Source organism: Ornithorhynchus anatinus, chromosome 2 (assembly GCF_004115215.2).
Source record: "Ornithorhynchus anatinus isolate Pmale09 chromosome 2, mOrnAna1.pri.v4, whole genome shotgun sequence".
NCBI classification, from domain to species: domain Eukaryota; kingdom Metazoa; phylum Chordata; class Mammalia; order Monotremata; family Ornithorhynchidae; genus Ornithorhynchus; species Ornithorhynchus anatinus.
Window position 1 is genome coordinate 24,569,534 of NC_041729.1, and position 21,792 is coordinate 24,591,325.

At 47.6% G+C, this 21,792-nt stretch overlaps 1 protein-coding gene across 1 annotated transcript; it reads right to left on the reverse strand.

The window, feature by feature from the left end:
• Nucleotides 1-1,095: 1,095 nt before the first annotated feature.
• NMRAL1 (NmrA like redox sensor 1) lies at nucleotides 1,096-16,222 on the reverse strand. The gene is made up of 6 exons (XM_029048825.1): nucleotides 16,159-16,222; nucleotides 10,889-10,971; nucleotides 6,926-7,164; nucleotides 5,213-5,462; nucleotides 3,911-4,101; nucleotides 1,096-1,527 (listed from the first exon to the last, which is right to left on the reverse strand). Exons 2-6 carry the CDS (start codon nucleotides 10,926-10,928, stop codon nucleotides 1,348-1,350), a joined length of 900 nt encoding a protein of 299 aa, XP_028904658.1. The 5' UTR covers nucleotides 10,929-10,971; nucleotides 16,159-16,222; the 3' UTR covers nucleotides 1,096-1,347.
• Between the last annotated feature and the right edge of the window lie 5,570 nt (nucleotides 16,223-21,792).

Sequence of the window (21,792 nt, forward strand, 5' to 3'; positions counted from 1 at the left end):
AATATAACTAAAATTCACTGGTAACAGTGAGCTTTAAACAATTACAATTAAGTGCAGTATTGAGAAGAGCATGACCTAGTGTAAAGAACGTGGATCTGGGTTCTAAATCTCCACTCTGCCACCTGTCTGTGCATCCTTGGGCAAATCATTTAACTTCTAGGCCTGTTACCTCCCTGTAAAATGGGGATTAAGATTGTGAGCCCTGTGTGGGACAGGAACTTTATCCAACCTGATTATCTTATATCTACTCCAGCACCTAGTACAGTGCCAAGCACATAGCACTTAACACAAACCATTGTTTTTAGCGTGGCTCAGTGGCAAGAGCACGGGCTTAGGAGTCAGAGGTCATGGGTTTTAATCCTGGCTCTGCCACCTGTCAGCTGTGTGACTTTGGGCAAGTCACTTAACTTCTCTGGACCTCGTCTGTAAAATGGGGATGAAGACTGAGCCTCACATGGAACAACCTGATTACCCTGTATCTACCCCAGCACTTAGAACAGTGCTTGCCACAAAGTAAGCGCTTAACAAATACCAACATTATTATTATTATTATCACTGGCAGCATCTACAGCAATAGCTGTGGTCCCCATCCTGACCCGGCCTGCTGGCCTTAGCCCACTTCCTACAACCAGAGCTGCAGCTAGCAACATGGAAAGGAAAAGGAGGGGTGGTATGCTGGATTTGCAACAGCAGGTGCTGGTGACATTAGGATGAGTTAAAAATCAGGAGAGGAAGAGAACTGACTTATCTATAGTGATATTAATAATGTTGGTATCTGTTAAGCGCTTACTATGTGCAGAACACTGTTCTAAGCGCTGGGGTAGATAGAGGGTAATCAGGTTGTCCCACATGAGGCTCACAGCTAATCCTCATTTTACAGATGAGGTAACTGAGGCACAGAGAAGTTAAGTGACTTGTCCACAGTCACACAGCTGACAAGTGGCAGAGCTGGAATTCGAACCCATGACCTCTGACTCCCAAGCTCGTGCTCGTTCCACTGAGCCACGCTGCTTCTGAGATGTAACATCAAGTATACTGTGGTTAGCAGCAAATACTGGTGGTTAAATCGCCGAGCTTGCACAGATCAAGGGGTGGTTGAAATCTGGGGCACCCAGTATCTGGTCTCTGAGTCTCTTTTTCGATTTGTTAAACTTTTGTCGTTTCAGGCCTAGTGGCCCTGCTTTGTAGAACTAATGTTTCCAGCAACCCAGTCCAGATACTGAGCCTTTTTATTTCCCCAAATCCCTTGCAGTACAATCACTTTATAAAAAAAAAATAAAATAAAAAAGGGCAAACTGCCTATGGGATGGCAGAAGTGGCCTCCTAAATCCACATGTAATGGGAGATTCACAGGTTAGCAAAGGCCTCTTTGTTCTCTTCCAGCCACTGGTCGAGGGTCTTAGCCTTGGGGTTGAGTTTCAGAGTCAGCTCCATGTTGCGGTCGGGCTTCAGGGCATAAAAGCGGAACATGTTGGCCAGTTCCTTCGCCCCGGGAAAGCCAAGACTCTCATACTCTTCCGGAGTCATCTGTGGATGGAGAATCAATTAATCAATCAATCCAGAACAAACATATAAGGATCATTCATTCAACAGTATTTATTGAGCGCTTACTATGTGCAGAGCACTGTACTAAGCACTCAATAAATACTATTGAATGAATGAATTCCACTGTATTTATTGAGTGCTTATTGTGTGCAGAGCACAGTACTAAGGCTTGGGAGAATACAATAGGACACATTCCCTGCCCACAATGAGTTACAGGCTGGTGGGGGGCGGTTGGGGAGGAGAGACGGACATCAATATAAATAAATAAATCAGAGCAATGTAAATGCTGTGGGGCTGGGAAGGAGGAAGAAGCAAGGGACCAAGTCAGGGTGACACAGAAGGGGGTGGGAGAAGAGGAAAGAGGAGGCTTAATCTGGAAGGGCCTTTTGGAGGAGATGTGTCTTCAATAAGGCTTTGAAGGCGGGGAGAGTAATTGTCTGTTGGATTTGAGGAGGGAGGGCGTTTCAATGAGTGAGGGGTTGGCGGTGAGATAAGCAAGATCAAGGCACAGTGAGAAGGTTAGCATTAGAAGAGCTAAGCGTGCGTGCGGGCTGGGTTGTAGAAGGAGAGTAGCGAGGTGAGGTAGGAGGGGAGAAGGTGGTGGACTGCTTTAGACCATTCCCTTGGCTGTTCCCTTGCAGGAATGGGTCTATCCCTGGGAGTTCACCCTGCTGCAACTCAGCCTTCCTTGGGAACCCACGTTTCTAACAGCCTCCCATCCACAAGTGCTGAGCTTTTCCATCCACAAGTGCTGAGCTTTATTCTCACCTTTTATAGCCCCCTGCCTCCTTGCCCAACCTCTCCCACACACTTGGTTGTGTTTCAGCTGCTGTCACCAGGTTAGTAGATGACATTTGGATTTCCAGCCCTTGTTCACCCTAATCTCAACTCCATAGCATTCATTCATTAATTACTATTTATTGAGTGCTTACTATGTAAAGAGCACTGTACTAAGCGCTTGGAATGTACAATTCGGCAACAGCTAGAGACAATCCCTGCCCGATGACGGGCTCACAGTCTAATCGGGGGAGACGGACGGACAAAAACAAGACAACAAAATCATGATAAATAGAATCAAGGGGATGTACACCTCATTAACAAAATAAATAGGGTAATAAATATATATACAAATGAGCACAGTGCTGAGGGGAGGGGAAGGGAGAGGGGGAGGAGCAGAGGCACTTATATCCATATTGGTAATTTAATGTCTGTCTCTCTCAACTAAGCTCCTGGTGGGCAGGGAATGTGTCTACAAACTCTTTCATTTTACTTTCCCAAGCGCTTTGTACAGTGCTCCGCACACAGTAAGCACTCAAATACAACTGACTGACTGGTTCAATGGTTTTCTCTCTGGAGAACCTCTGGACTGTAAACTCATCCTCTAGACTGCTCATTATGGGCAGGGAACCTGTCTGCTTATTCTGTTAATACTGTACTCTCCCTGTACTTAGAACAGTGCTTTGCACATAGTAAGTGCTCAATAAATACCATTGACTGAGTGACTGAGAGCCATTTCTGGTTCCAGAACATTCTGACCATTTCCACCTCTATATAGGAGGGGCTAACTCAGCCTTGCCTTTCACAAGCCACAGTTGCCGGGAACCTGTAGTCTGTCTGCTGTTGCTTCAGAGATCTTGGCCCGAGGAGAGACATTAAAACACCACCCCGGCCCGCTATAAAATCTCTATGAGAAAACTGTTATAGTAACAGAGAAACAACATGGCCTAGAGGTTAGAGCATGGGGATGGGAGTCAGAGGACCAGGGTTCTAATCCCATCTCTGCCACTCGTCTGCTGTGTGACCTTAGGTCAAATGCTTCACTTGTCTGGGCCTCAGTTCCCTCATCTGTAAAATGGGGATTAAGATTGTGAGTCCCATGTGGAACATGGACTGTGTCTAACTTGACACAGTCTACCCCGTGTTTAGTTCAGTGCTCAGGAGAGAGTAAGTGCTTAACAAATACTATAAATAATAATAATAACTTGTTAGATGCTTATTATGTGCCAGACACTAGGATAGATACAAAATCATCAGGTCCCACACAGGGCCCACAGTCTAAGTAGGAGGGAGAAAAGATACTGAATCCCCATTTTACAGATGAGGAAACTGAGGATCAGAGAAAATTAAATGACCTGCCCAAGGTTACAGAGCAGGAGAGTGGCAGAGCTGGTGTTAGAACCCAGGTCCTCCGACTCCCAGGCCTGTGCTCTTCCCACTAGGCTACACTGCTTCCCTTGTGGTGTTTACCCTCGACAGGGAGACTGAAGAGAAGGCCCCAGGCTGAGACAGGGGTTCAAGATCAAGACCAAGAGCTTGGTTTGCCCATCCAGGAGGGATGTGGCCAAGCTCCAGCGAACTGTCCTACCTTGGCATCCCGGACAGCCTTGCCGGTGTGTTTGGAGAGGAGGGAGGCGTACTCCTCAACCGTGTGTTTGCAGGTACTCAGCCCGATGTCCTGGCCCACATACTCTCCTGGGGACTTCAGCAGGCTAAGAACCACCGGTCCGAGGTCACTTATGCCCAACCCGTCCATGGGGATGTCAGCCAGGGGCAAGTCTGCAAAAGGGCACGGGGAGAAACACAAGACACCAGAATGAAGATGGTAAGGTGCTAGATTGTAAGCTCCTTGGAGGCAGGGACCAGGTCTTCTAACTCTACTCTACTCTCCCAAGCCCTCTGTGCCTGCAGTGTTCTCCAGAGTATGTGCTCCATTAATAATATTCATTCATTCAATAGTATTTATTGAGCACTTACTATGTGCAGAGCACTGTACTAAGCACTTGGAATGTACAATTCGGTAACAGATAGAGACCATCCCTGCCCAATGATGGGCTCACAGTCTAATCTGGGGAGACAGACAGCAGAGCAAAACAAAATGCAACAAAAACAAGACAACAATATCACGATAATACCGACTGATTGCTAGATGCAGGCTAGCTTGCTCTCGGTATTCGGTGCAACAGCCCACGGCGGGTTTTACACGGTAAGCAAGGGAGGCAGCCGTCTCAGGGTGGTGTATTCCGGGGGCCTCTGGGCGCCGTTGAAAATTTGAGAGCATCCAGGCCATCCCCCACCTCAATCTCAGATCCTGCTTTAGTGGCAAAGGCTCAGAAGCTGAGCCTGGGTGAACAGGGACGTGGGGAGGGGGGATTGCCAGGACTCTGCAGGGAGGGGAGAAAAGGGAAGACGAGGGGAACCCCCAGAGAAACGCTCTCTTTTCGGGGGGAATTCTCCAGGGCATCATTTCAGTACACTGCCTTGCCAGCACAAACATCCACAGGGTTGTGAGGATCTAGGTGGCAGATGTCTGCCACCCAGAGAGGGGATGGCGCTTATTTTCCTGCCCCGACCGGCCAAATGTCTGAAACCGTCCGTTTTTAGCTTGAGGAGTTCTAGTAGAGTCCATTTAGTCCCCCAAGGTACTCAAAACACCAACAAGAGTCTGTTAGGAAGCAGGAAGTAATTTGGTTCCATTTCACAGGTGGGGATGCACAATGGAAAGGAAGTTGGTCTGAACCAAGTGAATTAGTGGATAAGGCAGGACTAGAATCTAAGTCACCTGCTTCCTGAACTCTTCATATTATTCTGCGGCTTCATCACCGCTGCAACTCCAAAAGAAGGTTCTATTGGGCAGGTCACATGGGGAGCAACGGGGAAGGATGCTTACTCAGTAAGTAGCCGCTTCCGTCTGACGCTTTCTTGGGAAGAAAGTATGTGAGAAGGTTCTCGAAGTAGCAAGGCAGCCGGACGCTGGTCATGGGGACACCCAAGCCCCGGAAGTATTCCTCCACTTCCCCTTTACCGTCAAAGTGCCCCACCTCCAACTTGCCGCCCGTCAGCTTTTTCACATTCTCCAGGCCGCTGTACACCACGTAGCGTAAGCCTAAGCGTTTGGACAGGTCGGCCAGAAGTTTGCCCTGTGACGAAAGCACACAGACGAATAAGAGATTGGGACCTGACAATGTGGAGGTTGAAACAAGATTTCTTCCTTTGCCACCTTCCTGCTAACCTGCCTCCTGCTCAATATAGTATTTATTGCCTTTCCCAAAATATACGGCACAGCGGGACATTGTTCCAAACGGTAAAAAAAACAGGCACAGCTTTCTACAAGATTCCCCCCAGCACTGATGACGAAAATGAACCGAAGACGTGCAAATAAACCAGCATCCTGCAGTCCCTTTCACTTCTGCTAGCCACCCTTCTTCCCTGTCCGCCCTTCAATCCCCAACTTCTTTCCCCAACCTACGCACTCATGTTTCCACCAAGTCAACCCTATTTCTTTCTTTTGTACTGGTCTCATACCCTTTTCTCATTTCTTAGATCTACGTATTTTAGTAGGTTTGCGCCTATTTACTGAGAGGAGTATTGTGTCTGTGGCAGGGCCCAAATTGTAGGGGTCGGGAGGAGTGGGGGTGCTGCAGAGGAGAAAAGAGGGACTCGAGGCCCAGATGTCATAACTGCTCCTCTGCCACGAGGACAGGGAAAGTAGGGGTGTGACTGGAGATTCTGGGCTGGCAAAAGCCTTCAGACTGTAGTGGGTAATGGGGGACCGAATAAACAGGGTACCCGGGGCCCTGAGGGTCTGGAGAGTTATCCCTGACAGGCTGAGGTCGGATATGGAAGGCAGCCAGGCACATTTCTTCAGGGCAGGTTGCCTTACAGCGGCTGGACCACAGACAGGAAGTGAGCCGGGCCTCAGACACCAAAAACCAATCGATCGATGGTATTCAATGTGCGCTTACTGTGTGTAGACCCCTGAACTAAGTGCTTGGGAGAGTACAATAGAAGTGCCCACAACAAGCTTACAGTCCAGAGGAGAAAATAGGCATTAATATAAATAATTTATAGATATGTTTGTAGTGCTGGGGGGCTGAGGGTGGAGCGAATACCAAATGCCCACAGGTCACAGACCCAAGTGTATAGAAGACCCAGAAGGGAGAAGGAACTGGGGAAAATAGGGCTTACCTTCAACCCAGGAAAATAGTTTAGATATTTAAACCTACAAGGCCTCCCATGGCTCCCCTTGGACAACTACCTTCTCTTCTAGACTGTAAGCTTGTCATGGGCGGGGAATGTGTCTACTAATTCTGTTGAATTGTACACTCCCAATCACTTACTACAGTGCTCTGCACATAGTAAGTACTCAATAAATACCACTGATTGATTGACTAGCAGGCTAAGGGGTCCCCTCCCACCTGAGCCTTCTGGGTCCTGGGCTGCTCCTCACCCCAAGATCGTCCCCCTCCCCAAAGCTTCTGGTCTGGCTATTTCCATCGGTCTGAGTTTAAGACACCCTCCCAACTTCTTCCCAAAGCCCAGAGCAGTTTGAGGGGGTGGGAAGAGGACAGAGTGGCAGACCCGCATGCCTGGGTGTCCCCACCTGCTTGATCTCCTGCTCCTGACTGAGATTCTCCCAGTAGTTGGTAACGATGAAGGTCGCGTGGGCCCCCGTGAGCGCCTGCTCCATGGTCCGCTCATCGTCCTGATCTCCCTGGACCACTTCGGCTCCTTGCCGCTGCAGCTCCTTGGCACGCTTCTTCCTTGGGTTTCGTGTCACCACGCGGACCCTGAAGGTCCCATCTTCCAGGAGGGCCTTGGCCACAGAGCCTCCCTGGGCCCCTGGGAGGAACCAGATTGATTTTCTGTGTGCTCCACCCTGAGCCAAACTGGATCCCTTTCCTCTCCCACCCGGGTTCCCCTTGAGATGGCGTCACAGAGGAAGCACCCTGAGAAAGCAAGACTGGACTATTTATTCTGCCTAGACTGGGCAGGCCAGTCACATTAACAATGCCCGTCATCCAACCCCATGGCTCCGAGGAAGAAATAGGCAAACAGGGAAGCAAGATTCTCAGTTCTTCACTCCTTCCAGAAGGCCGCCCACCACCCCTCTACCCCAAACAAGACTCCTTGGACCTATTATCAGATACTGCACCCGACTCTGGACCATCAGCATCCCACCATTACCTCAACCTGCAGTCGAACCCACATCTGCTCCCTCCCCCAAACTGTCCTCTGCCCCTACAGGGACCCTCTCCATCTGATCTGGTTCATTATTCCTCTCCTGGATTCCCTAATAATCCTCCTCTCCCTTGCTGCATGGATCAACCCCCTCAGCTAGGAAGCAGGGTGGCCTACTGGAAAGTCATAAAACCTGGGTTCTAATCCCTGCTTCGCCACTTGCCTGTGTGACCTTGGGCAAATCACTTCACTTATCTGTGCTTCAGTTACCTCATCTGTAAAATGGAGATTAAAACAATGAGCCCTATGTGGAATAGGGAGTTTCCAACGTGATTATCTTGTGCCTACCACAGCACTCAGTACACATTGACTGCTTAACAAATACACTAAAAGAAAACCAAAAAAATTTTACCCTTTCAATGGAACTCAGCTCTAACCCTAACTATTCCAAACCTTTAACTCCTTTCTGAAGCCCCCAGGACCCACCAGAACACCCCCACCTCTTTAAATGCTCTCCTGTTCTCACTTCCACATTCTCCACACTTTTCCAACTCTCTATCAAGGGGAGGTTTCACATCAGCTCCCCCAATACTAGTGCTATGGACCCTATCATCTCTTATCTCTTAATCAGGGTGCAGAGTACTGTACTAAGCCCTTGCGAGAGTACTATATAGCAGAGTTCCCTGCCCTCAGTGAGCTTACAGTCTAGAGGGAGAGACATGGATATAAGTAAATAAATTACAGAGATGTACATAAGTGCTCTGGGGCTGAGGGAGGGGTGAATGAAAGGAACAAATCCAAGTCCAAGAGCAATGCAAAAGGGAGTGGGAGAAGAGGAAATGAGGGCTTAGTCAAGTCGTCTCGGAGGAGAAGTGTCTTAAATAAGGCTTTGAAGGTGGGGAGTGTGATCATCTGTCAGAAATGAAGAGGGAGGGCCTGCGAGGCCAAAGGAAGGATGTGGGAGAGCACTTGGGGCTAGACAAGACCGAGTTAGAGTGAACAAACTAGCATTAGACAAGAGAAGGGTCTGGGCTGCATTGTAGAAGGAGAGCAGCGAGGTGAGATAGGAGGGGGCGAGGTGATTGACTGCTTTAAAGCCAATGATGAGGCGTTTCGGTTTGATGCAGAGGTGGATGGGTCACTGGAGGTTCGTGAAGAGTGGGGTAATATGGACTAATCATTGTTGTAGAAAAATGATCTGAGCAGCAGAGTATAGACTGAAGTGGGAAGAGTCAGGGAGCAGGAAGGTCAGCAAAGAAGCTGAGAGAGTAATCAAGGTGGAATAGGAGAACTTGGATTAACGTGGTAGCGGTTTGGATGGAAAGGATGGATTTTAGAAGGGTGGATTTTAGTGATGTTATAAAGGTTGAACCGATGGAATTTAGAGGCAGATTTAACATGTGGGTTGATTGAGAGAGATGAGTCAAGAGAGGGAGGAGGCAGGCGTGGAAAAAGCCAGGGCCTGGTGAGGGTGGGGAAGGGAGCAGGGTGGTGGTGGGGGAAGGGCAAAAGAAAAAGGAAATGTTTGAAGAGAAGAGGAAGCTGGAGTGGTCAGAGAAGAGGTGATGGCAGAAGTGGGTGAGGCGGGAAGGGGGAGGGAGGCACAGGGCTCCCTGTGCCCCTTGCAGAGAGCCCGGGCTTCGGAGTCAGAGGTCATGGGTTCTAATCCCGGCTCTGCCACCTGTCATCCGTGTGACTTTGGGCAAGTCACTTGACTTCTCTGTGTCTCAGTTATCTCATGTGTAAAATGGGGATTAAGACTGTGAGCCCCATGTGGAACAACCTGATTACCTTGTGCCCACCCCCCAGGGTTTAGAACAGTGCTTCGCACATAGTAAGCGCTTAACAAATGCCATCATTGAGAAGCAGCATGGCTCAGAGGAAAGAGCCGGACTTGGGAGTCAGAGGTCATGGGTTCTAATCCCGGCTCCGCTGCTTGTCAGCTGTGTGACCTTGGGCAAATCACTTAACTTCTCTGTGCCTCAGTTGCCTCATCTCTAAAATGGGGGATGAAGACTGTGAGCCCTATGTGGGACAACCTGATTACCTTGTATCTACCCCAGGGCTGAGAACAGTGCTTGGCACATAGTAAGCGCTTAACAAATACCAACATTATTATTATTATTATTATTATTATTAGGGCTGGGTTGGGTTCAGAGATTAAAAGAAAACAAGAGAAGTTACAGGGGGAACAGCTCTTTCCTCTGTGCCCAGGGGCAACCGTCCTGCCTGCTATTGCAGAGTTGAGGGCAGCCCGCAGTCCTTGGAGAGAGGACCTGGAGACACGGGAACAACAGAAGCAACACTGAAAAGAGGCTGACGGGGGTGGGGGAGGAGAGGGGAATGACAGAAAGCAGATAACCCAGCCACCTCCTCCGGCTGCTGTAACAGTCAAGAGTGTCAGACAACTATCCCAAATAGGAATACCACTGGAGCAAGAACCACGGGTTCTGACGGAGGCACCCTCAGAATAAAGCCGCGAGACCATGGTACCGAACGAAAACGACAGGCCCGGAGAGCCAGAGGACTTGAGTCTCCTCAGAGACTCTCGTGGCCCAGGGCCAGAGAAGTCCTTCTAAGGAGACTCTGACCCTGACAAGGATAGACCCAGCCTGGGGAAAAAGCTTTGGGGTGGTGGGGGTTGGAGCCAATTGGCAGGTTGGAGTTATGGGGGGTGGGGAAAGAGATGAGGGGGTGCTTTGTCTATCTAGCAAGACCTGCAGAATCTTGCTGCGTTTCGTATAGAAGCAGCACGGCCTAGTGGAAAGAGCACGGGCATGAAAATCAGAGGACCTGGGTTCTAATTCCGGCACTGCCACTTTTTTAAGGAAATATTTACGTGCTTACTATGTGCCAGGCACTGTACTAAGTGCTGGTACTAAGCACTTGTCTGCTATGTGACCTTGGGCAAGTCACTTTATTGCTCTGGGCCTCAGTTCCCTCATCTGAAAAATGGGGATTAAGAGTGTGAGCTCCATGTGAGATAAGGACTGTGCCCAACCTGATTAGCTTGTATCTACCCCAGTGCTTATTATAGCGTCTGGTACCTAGTAAGCTCTTTTATTTGCCCCATCCTCGACCACACAGCACTAATCTACATATCTTTAAAATATATACTATAAATGATTTATTTATATTAATGTCTGTTTCCCCCTCTAGACTGTAAACTCCTTGTCTGTGGGCAGGGAACGTGTCTGCCAACTCTGTTGTACTGTAGTCTCCCAAGCACTTAGAACAGTGCTCTGCACACAGAAAGAGCTTAATAAATACCACTGATGATGTTTAACAAATACCATAAGAAAAAAATTGGCAACTGCCTATGGATCTGAATAATGAGAATTTCCATGGGTCAAGGTGAAAGAAAGGCACTTCCAGAATCACTCACCTGTTGCACCAAAAACAACGATCAGCTTCTTGTCAGCCATGGAAAGCAACCCGGAGGAGGCAGAAGCCGCAAAGTCAGGCAATCTGGAAAGGAAAATTGTCACCCCAGGAAATGGTGAGCTTTCTGGGAAAGCTTGGAGGGAGGAAAGAAACTCAGTCTAAGTCCCATTTAGACTGTGAGCCTGTTATTGGGCAAAGATTATCTCTAACTGTTGCCCAATTGTACATTCCAAGTGCTCTGTACAGTGCTCTGCACATAGGGAGCTCTCAATAAATACTACTGAATGAAAACAGAAAGATTTGTGTTTGAGCATCAGAGAGATACAGAGGCACCAACTTTTCATTTTGAGCACTACATTATAAACTCCTTGGGGAGAGGGATCATTTCTATTTTTTCATAGTATTTGTTAAGCACTTCCTATGTGCCAGGCACTGTACTAAGTGCTTGGGGTAGATACAAGATAATCAGATTGGACACAGCCCAGGTCCCATGTGAGGCTCAAATCTTTAATCTCCATTTTACAGATGAGGTAACTGAGGCACTGAGAAGGTGTGACTTGCCCAAGGTCACACAACAGACAAGTGGCAGAGCCATAATTAGAACCCAGGATCTCTGACTCCATGCCTGTACTCTTTCCACTAGGCCATGCTGCTTCTCCAACCGTAATTTTCTTTCCCAAATGCTTAGTACAGTGCTCGGCTTCTAGCAAGTGCTCAATTCCATTGACTGATTACTCAGCCACTCCTCAATAGTGGTAATAATATTTATTAACTGTTTACTGTGTGCAGAGCACTGTTCAACATGCTGAAAAGGAATACACAGATGGAAATTGGACCCTCTCCCTGTTCCTCAGAGGGCTCACCATCAAAAAACAGCTTTTCCCCTTTTTTGAGGGGACTCCCTTGGGAAACCGGCTCCCTCTCTCCAGGAAAAATGTTCCTGCTTCCTGAGCTTACCAGCTGGGCTCCAGGGATAGGGGTGGGGATGGGTGGGTGCTGGCCTAGCTCCTGTTGGGAGCAGCAGTGCTCAGTAGCCAGAAGCTTGGGAGTTGATCTGCCCAGACCCAGTTGAAGGCCTTTGGGTTCCCCCGGCAGGATATCGATCTGGGGAAAGTGGCCCAGGAAAGCAGACCCTTAACGTCGTGAGCACCAGAAATGATGGGCAGGAGACAGCAGTGGGCAGTGATATATCGCAGGCCTGGGCTCTAGACTGTAAGCTCCTTGTGGGCAGGGAATGTGACTACCAACTCTGTTGGATTGTACTCTCTAGAGGACTTAGTACAGTGCTCTGCACACAGTAAGCTCTCAGTGGCCGACTGGAAAGAGCAGGGACCTGGCAGTCAGAGGACCTGGGTTCTAAACCTGGCTCTGCCACTTGTCTACTGGAGCAAATCACTTAATTTCTCTGTGCCTTAGTTTTCTCATTTGTAAAATGGGGATTCAATGCCTGTGGGCTGGTGAGGAGGAAGAGTCAATAATTGTTCCCTCTCCTACTTAGACATTTGAAATAGAGACTGTGCCTGACCTTATTAACTTATATCTACCCCACAGCTTAGAACAGTTCGTTCACTTCGTTCCTCTAATGCCAACCTCACTGTACCACGATCTCATCTATCTCGCCTCCGACCTCTCGCCCACATCCTACCTCACTTGTCACTGTGTGACCTTAAGCAAGTCGCTTCACTTCTCTGTGCCTCAGTTACCTTATCTGTAAAAGGGGGATTGAGACTGTGAACCTATGTGGGACAGAAACTGTACCCAACATGACTTGCTTGTATCCACCCCAGCACTTAGAACAGTGCCTGTCACACAATAAGCACTTAACAAATATCACAGTTATTATTTTTATTACCTCTGGCCTGGAATGCCCTCCCTGCTCATATCAGACAGATAACTGCTCTCCCCCTTATTGAAGGCACATCTTCTCCAAAAAGCCTTCCCTGACTAAAGGCTCTTCTATTCTTCTCCCACTCCCTTCTGCATCGCCCTGACCTTCTCCCTCCCATACCCACAGCACATATGTATAGATCTGCTAATTTAAGAGTATTAATATCTGTCTCCCCTCTAGACTGTGAGCTCATTGTTGGCAGGGAATGTGTCTATTTCGTGTTGTACTCTCCCAAGCACTTGTTACAATGCTTTGCACACAGAAAGCCCTCAATAAATGTGATTGAATGAACAGTGCTTGATAGGCAGAAAGCAATTAAATGCAATAATAATTATAGTAACAATAATAATAAAATGAACTACTGATTGATTTCCTTGACTCCGTTACTGCTCTGTATGTCTTTGGACAGGTCCTTTCCCCATAACTTTAGGTTAAGAAAGTGCTACCGGTCACTAGAATCAAATACTGCAGTCAGTCAGCCAATAGTATTTATTGAGTGCTTACTGTGTACGGAGCACTGTAAAAAAACCCAAAATGATTGTATTTGTTAGGCGCTTACTACGTGCCAAGCACTGGGAGAGATACAAGGTTATCAGGTTGTCTCAGGTAGGACTCACATCTTGATCTCCATTTTACGTGAGGTAACCGAGGCCCGGAGAAGTTAAGTGATTTGCCCAAAGTCACAGAGCTGACAAGTGGCAGAGCCAGCATTAGAACCCACAACCTCTGACTCCCAAGTCCATGCTCTTTCCACTAAGCCATGCTGCTTCTCTCTGTACTAACCATTTGGGAGAGTACAATATAAGAATAAACAGAAACAATCCCTGCTGACAACAAGTTTACAGTCTAGAGTGGAGGAAGAGGGGGGAAAAGGGAAGCAAGTCCTGCTGTTCTACCCGAGGCACAGCCGAGCACGTTCGGCATTCTAGGCTCCAGCTCTCTGTAGAGATTCCCCAGATCCACACATCCTGGCCTGGCCCATGGCCCAGCCCACGTGAGCCAGCTGCCTCTGTACTGGGAGCCCAGCAGCGGAGAAGGGAAGAAAACCACCAGAAACCTTTTTCCTACTTTGGCCCAAAAGCAAGCAGCCAGACTCTGAAATGTGCTAGTTTCACTCCCTAAGGTAATAATAAGTACCTTCAGTGTTATTACTCAGGGACTGTTTAACCTAATTAGCATCAGGCTCTCAGCGCCCAATAAATTCTAGCCCAATAAATTCTAGCCCAATAAATTCTACTGACTGACCGAGTGACTGACATGGCTATTTGAAGGCCAGGGAAACCCTCTATCTCTCTCCCTGCTGCTGGGGACAAGGCCTGTTCCCCAGCCCCCAAGCTTCCCCACAGGAATACACGGAGGTATAGGGCAGTGGAAACTTCCCTAACTTGGAAGACCTCTGGAAAAGGTTTAAAAAAAAAGTATTTGTTAAGCCCTTTCTATGTGTCAGGCACTGTATGGAAGCACTGGGGCAGATACAAGCTAATCACACTGGACACAGTTCATGTCCCATGCTGGGTTCACAGTTTTATTCCCCATTTTACAGATGAGGGAACTGAAACACAAAAGACTGATTTGTCTGAGGTCACACAACAGAGAAGTAGAGCTGGATTTGGAACCCAGGTCCTCTGACTCCCAAGCCCATGCTTCTTGCACTGGGCCATATTGCTTCCCAGAATGTAGGAGTTCCTCTCAACCCAGAATGGTTTTTGCCAGATGCAGTGAGAGAACCGACCTCCCCTAGGTTCCTACACATTTTTACTCTTTCAATTTTGGATTTGTAATATTTTGACCTGTATTTCCTTCTGATTACATTCTCATTGTTCCACCTCTGCCCTCCCCCACTGTGGGCCACATGAACTTGATTCCTCATCTCCCATTCCCTTCTGCGTTGCCCTGACTTGTTCCCTTTCCTCTTCGCCCCTTCCATCCCCACAGCACTTATGCACATATCTGTAATTTCGTTTATTTGTATTGCTGTCCATCTCCCTCCCCCCCACAGACTTTAAGCTGGTTGTGGACAGGGAATGTCACTGTTGATTGCTGTATTGTACTTTCCCAAGTTCTCAGTACAGTGCTCTGCACACAGTAAGTGCTCGATAAATACAACTGAATTAATTCACAGCAGCGATTTACAGAGCTTTGCAGAGGACATCACACACAATCAGTAGTACTGCTAATAGTAGTAATTGTAGTATTATGTGCTTACTGCTCTGGGAAAGAGTACACAAGTAGGAAAAACTCCTCACTCTTGGCTTCAAAGTTCTCCATCCCCTTTCCCCCTCCTACTTCACCTCCCTTCTCTCTTTCTACTGCCCACCCCGTACACTCACCTCCTCACTGGGCCTCTTTCTTGCCAGTCCCTATGTCGACCCCAGACCCACATCCTACCTCTGGCCTGGAACGCCCTCCCTCCTCACATCTGCCAAACTAACTCTCTTCCCCCCTTCAAAGCCCTAACGAGAGCTCATCTTCTCCAGGAGGCCTTCCCAGACTAAGACGTCCCTTTCCCTCGGCCCTTCCTCCCCTCCCCATTCTCCCTACACCCTCCCTCTGCTCTTCCCCCTTCCCCACAGCACTCGTGTATATTTGTACATATTTACTATTCTAATTAATGATGTGTATATATCTATAATCTTATTTATTTAAATTGATGCTACTGATGCATGTCTTCTTGTTTGGCTTTGTTGTCTGTCTCCCTCCTGCTAGACTGTGAGCCCGTTGTTGGGTAGGAATTGTCTCCGTTGCCGAATTGTACTTTCCAAGCCCCTTTATTCATTTATTCAATCAATCAATCGTATTTCCCGAGCGCTTACTGTGTGCAGAGCACTGTACTAAGCGCTTGGAAAGTACAATTCGGCAACAGAGACAATCCCTGCCCAACAACAGGCTCACAGTCTAAAAGGGAGGAGACAGACAACAAAACAGACACAACACCCCTCTCCATTACCCCGACTCCCTCCCTCTGCTCTACCCCCTTCCCCTCCCCACAGCCCTTGTGTATATTTGTATATATTATTTATTATTCTATTGTATTAATGTGTATATATCTATGATTCTATTTATCTTGATGGTACTGATGCCTGACTACTTGTTTTGCTGTCTGTCTCCCCCATTTAGACTGCGAGCCCGTCGTGGGGCCGGGATGGTCTCTCTCTGTTGCCCAATTGTCCATTCCAAGCGTTCAGTCCAGTGCTTTGCACCTAGTCAGCACTCAATAAATACGACTGAATGAATGAAACAGGTAGACAGGCCTCACAAGCCGCTCCCCTCTGCCTAAAACGGGGTGGGTGTCGGCCTTGCACCCTCCTCCCAGCTTGGGTCACCCCCAAAACTGCAAGCCCTGCACCCCCTTGCCCCCCTTTGCAGGATGCATGCACGGTTACCTCCTCCGGCCTTGCAAGGGAAGAAAAGCAGCTCCAGAGCAGCGCAAACCATTTCCAGGAGGGGAGCTGCAGGGGACACTCCACCCACCCCCTCCAGCAATCTAATCAAACAGGCCCTGAAAATACCTCCTCCTTTCCATATCCACCGTACCAATTTTGAATCGAAAGGAAATCACAGTCCTTTTATTTGCGTGCAAATGGTCAATGTGAATGGTGACCCTTCCCCCCCAAGCAGAGATGGTACCTCCCAGTCGGGCCTCTTCGGGCAAGTTTCCTCCCCTCTAAAGTTTTGGGAGCCCGTGGGCACTTTTGGTTTAATAATAATAATAATAATAATAATAATAATGTGGGTATTTGTTAAGCGCTTACTATGTGCAGAGCACTGTTCTAATAGCTGGGGGAGATACAGGGTAATCAGGTTGTCCCACGTGAGGCTCTAATTTTTTAATCCCCATTTCACAGATGAGGGAACTGAGGCCCAGAGAAGTGAAGTGACTTGCCCACAGTCACACAGCTGACAAGTGGCAGAGTCGCAATTCGAACCCATGACCTCTGACTCCCAAGCCTGGGCTCTTTCCACTGAGCCACGCTGCTTCTTGAAATAATAATAATGTTGGTATTTGTTAAGCGCTTACTATGAGCCAAGCACTGTTCTAAGCGCTGGGGTAGATACCAGGTGGTCATCAGTTTGTCCCACGTGGGGCTCACAGTCTTCACCCCCATTTTACAGATGAGGGAACTGAAGCACAGAGAAGTAAAGTGACTTGCCCAAGGCCACCAGGTGGACAAGTGGCAGAGGTGGGATTAGAAAAGTAACTATGTTATAATAATAATAATAATGGTATTTGTTAAGCACTTACTATGTGCCAAGCACTGTTCTAAGCGCTGGGGTAGATACAGGCTAATCAGGTTGTCCCACATGGGGCTCACAGTCTTCACCCCCATTTTAAAGATGGGGGAACTGAAGCACAGAGAAGTGAAGTGACTTGCCCAAGGCCACCCAGCAGACAAGTGGCAGAGGCAGGATTAGAAAAGTAATTGTGTTATAATAATAATGATGGTATTTGTTAAGCACTTACTATGTGCCAAGCACTGTTCTAAGCGCTGGTTTGGACACACGGTCATCAGGTTGTCCCATGTGGGCCTCACAGTCTTAATCTCCATTTTACAGATGCGGTAACTGAGGCATAGAGAAGTGAAGCGACTTGCCCAAAGTCACACAGCTGGCAAGTGGTGGAGGAGGAATTAGAACCCATGACCTCTGACTCCCAGGCCCGGGCTCTTTCCTTTGAGTCAGGCTACACGCTACCATTATGATAGTGAATGATAGATTCTCTGCTGATGTCGGCAAGACTTCGGCTCTACCAACGTTTGTTATGAACTGGTAATGTGCTTGGCAAAGAAAGGGCGCAAAATAATGCTGAATGTGCGTGACGTGTTGCCAAGGGGCTCAGGCCTGGAAAATTCGCTCCGTGTTTGCTAAAATAGGAATCTTGATTCTGGAAGCTGATGAATTGGTGGCTGCAGAAATGGGCTCCGATTTGGCCTGTGGAAGTACCGGTGTCTGAGCGTAATAATAATTATGGTATTTGTTAAGCATTTACTATGTGCCAAGCACTCTTTTAAGTGCTGGGGTAGAGAAAAGGTAACAGTTTGTCTCACGTGGGGCTCACAGTTTTAATCCCCATTGTACAGGTAGGTAACTGAGGCCCAGAGAAGTTATGTGACTTGCCCAAGGTCACACAGCAGACAAGTGGCAGAACTGGGATTATCAAAGTTTCACATGGAAAACCTAGCCACACTGGAAAGGCAAAGTGTTTTTACTAATAAAATGTGGTTGTCTGGAGGCAATCTCCTCTAGACTCTAAGCTCTACATTTCTATGGTATTTAAGTGCTTTCATTCATTCAATAGTATTTATTGAGCGCTTACTATGTGCAGAGCACTGTACTAAGCGCTTGGGATGAACAAGTCGGCAACAGATAGAGACAGTCCCTGCCGTTTGACGGGCTTACAGTCTAATCGGGGAGACGGACAGACAAGAACAATGGCAATAAACAGCGTCAAGGGGAAGAACATCTCGTAAAAATGCCAAGTACTGTACTAAGCATTGGGGCTGATACAAACAAATCAGGTTGAACACAGTCTCTGTCCCACATGGGGCCCACAGTCTTAATCCCCATTTACAGATGAGACACAGAAATTAAGTGATTTACCCAAGGTCACACAGCAGACGTGACAGAGGTAGGATTAGAATTCTGATCCTCTAACTCCCAGACTCGTGCTCATTCCACTAGACCATGCTGCTTCTCTAATAAATACAATACAATAAATACAGTACGAGAAGCAGCGTAGCTCAGTGGAAAGAGCCCGGGTTTGGGAGTCAGAGGTCATGGGATCAAATCCCTGCTCTGCCGCATGCCAGCAGTGTGACCTTGGGCAAGTCACTTAACTTCTCTGTGCCTCAGTTATCTCACCTGTAAAATGGAGATTAAGACTGTGAGACCCCACGTGGGATAACCTGATCACCTTGTATCCCTCCCAGCGCTTAGAACAGTGCTTTCCACATAGTAAGTGCTTAACAGATACCACCATTATTATTATTACAATCAAGTGTTGGATTTCTTGTGTGTGTAAAATGGGGATTAACTGTGAGCCTCACGTGGGACAAACTGATTACCTTGTATCTACCCCAGCATGTAGTACAGTGCTCTGCACATAGTAAGCGCTTAACAAATACCAACATTATTATTATTATTATTAGTTAAGCACTTACTATGTGCCAGGTACTGTACTGAGAACTGGAGTGGATACAAGCAAATAGGGCTGGATGCAGTCCCTGTTCCACGTGGTGCTCACTGAGAAATAATAAGTAGGTTGACGTTAGAGGAGCAAAGTCCGTGGGCTTGGTTGTAATTGGAAATCAGTGAGGTAAGAAAGGAGGGACTACCTCGATTGAGCGCTTTTAAAGTCAATGATAAGGAGTTTCTATTGGATGCAGGTGGTTCTTAAGGAGTGGGGAGATGTGGACTGAACTTTTTTTTAGAAAAATGATCCAGACACTAGAATGAAGTATGGACGGGAATGGGGAAAGACAGGTGGCAGGGAGGTCGGTGATATTTCTAAACGACATTTTACAAAAATGGCCAGGGCAGCAGAGTAAAAATATGGAATGAAGAGGAGGGGAAAAGCGGGAGGTCTAACCCTGACAGTGAGGGAGGAAATAGAGAAATGGAAAGAGAACAGAAAAAGAGAAGCAGAAGGGCAAAGGAAGGGAAAGAAGAGAATGAGAGAAAGAAAATGAAAGAAGGGGGAGAGAAGGAAAGTGAGCAGAGAGAGAAGTTGGGAAAGGGGCATGAACGACTGGGCGGGGAGTGACTGTACTGAGCCACCTCTGCTGCCGTCCTCCACCATTCCCTGACCCCAGCAGAAATAAGCCTTCCTGGATCCAGTATCTTCCACCATTGCCATGCTCCCAAACCAGGCAATGGGAGCAAAAATGGCTAGGGTGTGACATCAGTGGTAGCCTTGGGTGCTCAGCCACCTGGACAGGGTCAGCTTCAGCTATTCCTCTCCCGAGGAGAGGAAAAAAATCAGCTGCCTCTCACCTCATTCTGTGTGGCATAATTGTGTGATGGTTTGAGCACAGCTTAACACAGTTTAACATGATGACATTATAGGTAACATTTGGCAGAAGAGCTGCTTTTTGATGGCTTTTTATTTGCGGTACCTGTTAAGCCATAACCTATGGCTATGGCCTATGGCTATGTGTCAAGCACTGTTCTAAGCACTGGGGATAGGTACAATTGGGTCAGACATAGTCCCTGTCCCACATCAGGTTCACAGTCTAAGCACGAGGAAGAAGCCCCATTTTATAGTGGAGGAAACTGAGGCACAGAGAAGTGAAGTGACTTGTCCAAGGTCACACAGCAGACAAGTGGTGGAGCAGGATTAGAACTCAGGTCCAAGATCTTTCCACTCTGACACGCTATTCCCTGGTGTGGCAGCACGGCTTCAGTCAGCCAGCCAATCATATTTAATGAGTGCTTACTTTGTGCAGAGCACTGTACTAAGCATTTGGGAAAGTAGTATAACAATATAACAGACACATACCCTGCCCACAACGAACTTACAGTCTAGAACTCCACAAGCAACTCTTGACTGAGCACCCTGGGCAGCTCAGCTTGTTTCTGGCTAATTGATCACTTCAGTCTTACTGCCCTCTTTTATGAAGGGGTAATAATAATAATAATAAATGTGGCATTTGTTCATTCATTCATTCATTCAATAGTATTTATTGAGTGTTTACTATGTGCAGAGCACTGTACTAAGCACTTACTATGAGTGCTTATTGTGTGCAGAGCACAGTCTAAGCCCTTGGTAGAGCACAATACAACAAAGTTGGTAGACACATTCCCTGCCCTCAAGGAGCTTACAGTCTAGGAGGAGAGCAGACGTTAAAATAAATCATAGATATGTACATGAGTGCTGGGGGGCTGAGGGTGCAAGAGCTTAAAGGGTACAGATCCAAGTGCAAATAATACATCTCCCAGAAGGGAGAGGGAGAACTAGTAAGTGCTAGAGTACTTACAAGATAATCAGGTTCCACCCATCTGTAAACTCTAGACCATAAACTCAATGTGGGCAGAGAATGTGTCTGTTTATTGTTGTATCTTACTCTCCCAAGAGTTTAGTACAGTGCTCTGCACATACTAAGTGCTCAATAAATACAATTGAATGAAAGTAATAATAATAATGTTGGTATTTGTTAAGCACTTACTATGTGCAGAGCACTGTTCTAAGCGCTGGGGTAGACACAAGGGAATCAAGTTGTTCCATGTAGGGCTCACAGTCTTAATCCCCATTTTACAGATGAGGTAACTGAGGCACAGAGAAGTTAAATGACTTGCCCACAGTCACACAGCTGACAAGTGGCAGAGCCGAAATTCGAACCCATGACAGGAGGGATGACAGGTATTAGATCCCCATTTTGCAGATGAGGGAACTGAACTGAGGCACAGAGACGTTAAGAGACTTGTCCAGGATCATCCAGCAGATAAGTGGCAGGGCTGGGAATGGACCACAGATCCTCTGACTCCCAAGTCAGGACTCCTTCCTTTAGGCCACACTGCTAGGCCGTGTTGTGGTGCCGCCATTTTCAGAAGGTCCCAGGTAGTCACCATCTTTGTGAGGTCTCAGGCCACCGCTCTAAACCAGTTGTCTATTTTAATCACCATTTGATGCTGGTTCCGTTTCTGGAGCTGAGATCTCAGCAAGCTGGATGCTATCCATCAATAGCCCAGCAAAACCTACTCAGCTCTGGTGTGGATGGGAAAGGCAACTGATAAGGCCCACCTGCCCCCTCTGTTGCTGTGGTTGAGGGGATTCACTCCAGCCAAAAGTGGAAGACAAACTTGAAAGTTCCTGGAAAGTGAAGGACCTTGTCTCACCTTTCCATGTATCTCCCCACTGTGCTTAGTATGGAGAATCTGGGGCAGTTACTCTGGAGGGCTTCTTTTCAATCAATCCGTGAATGCTATTGGGTGCTTATTAAGTGTAGAGCAGCATAAGAAGTAGCATGGCCTAGTGGATAGAGCATGGGCCTAAGACTCAGAAGGACCTGTGTTCTAATCCC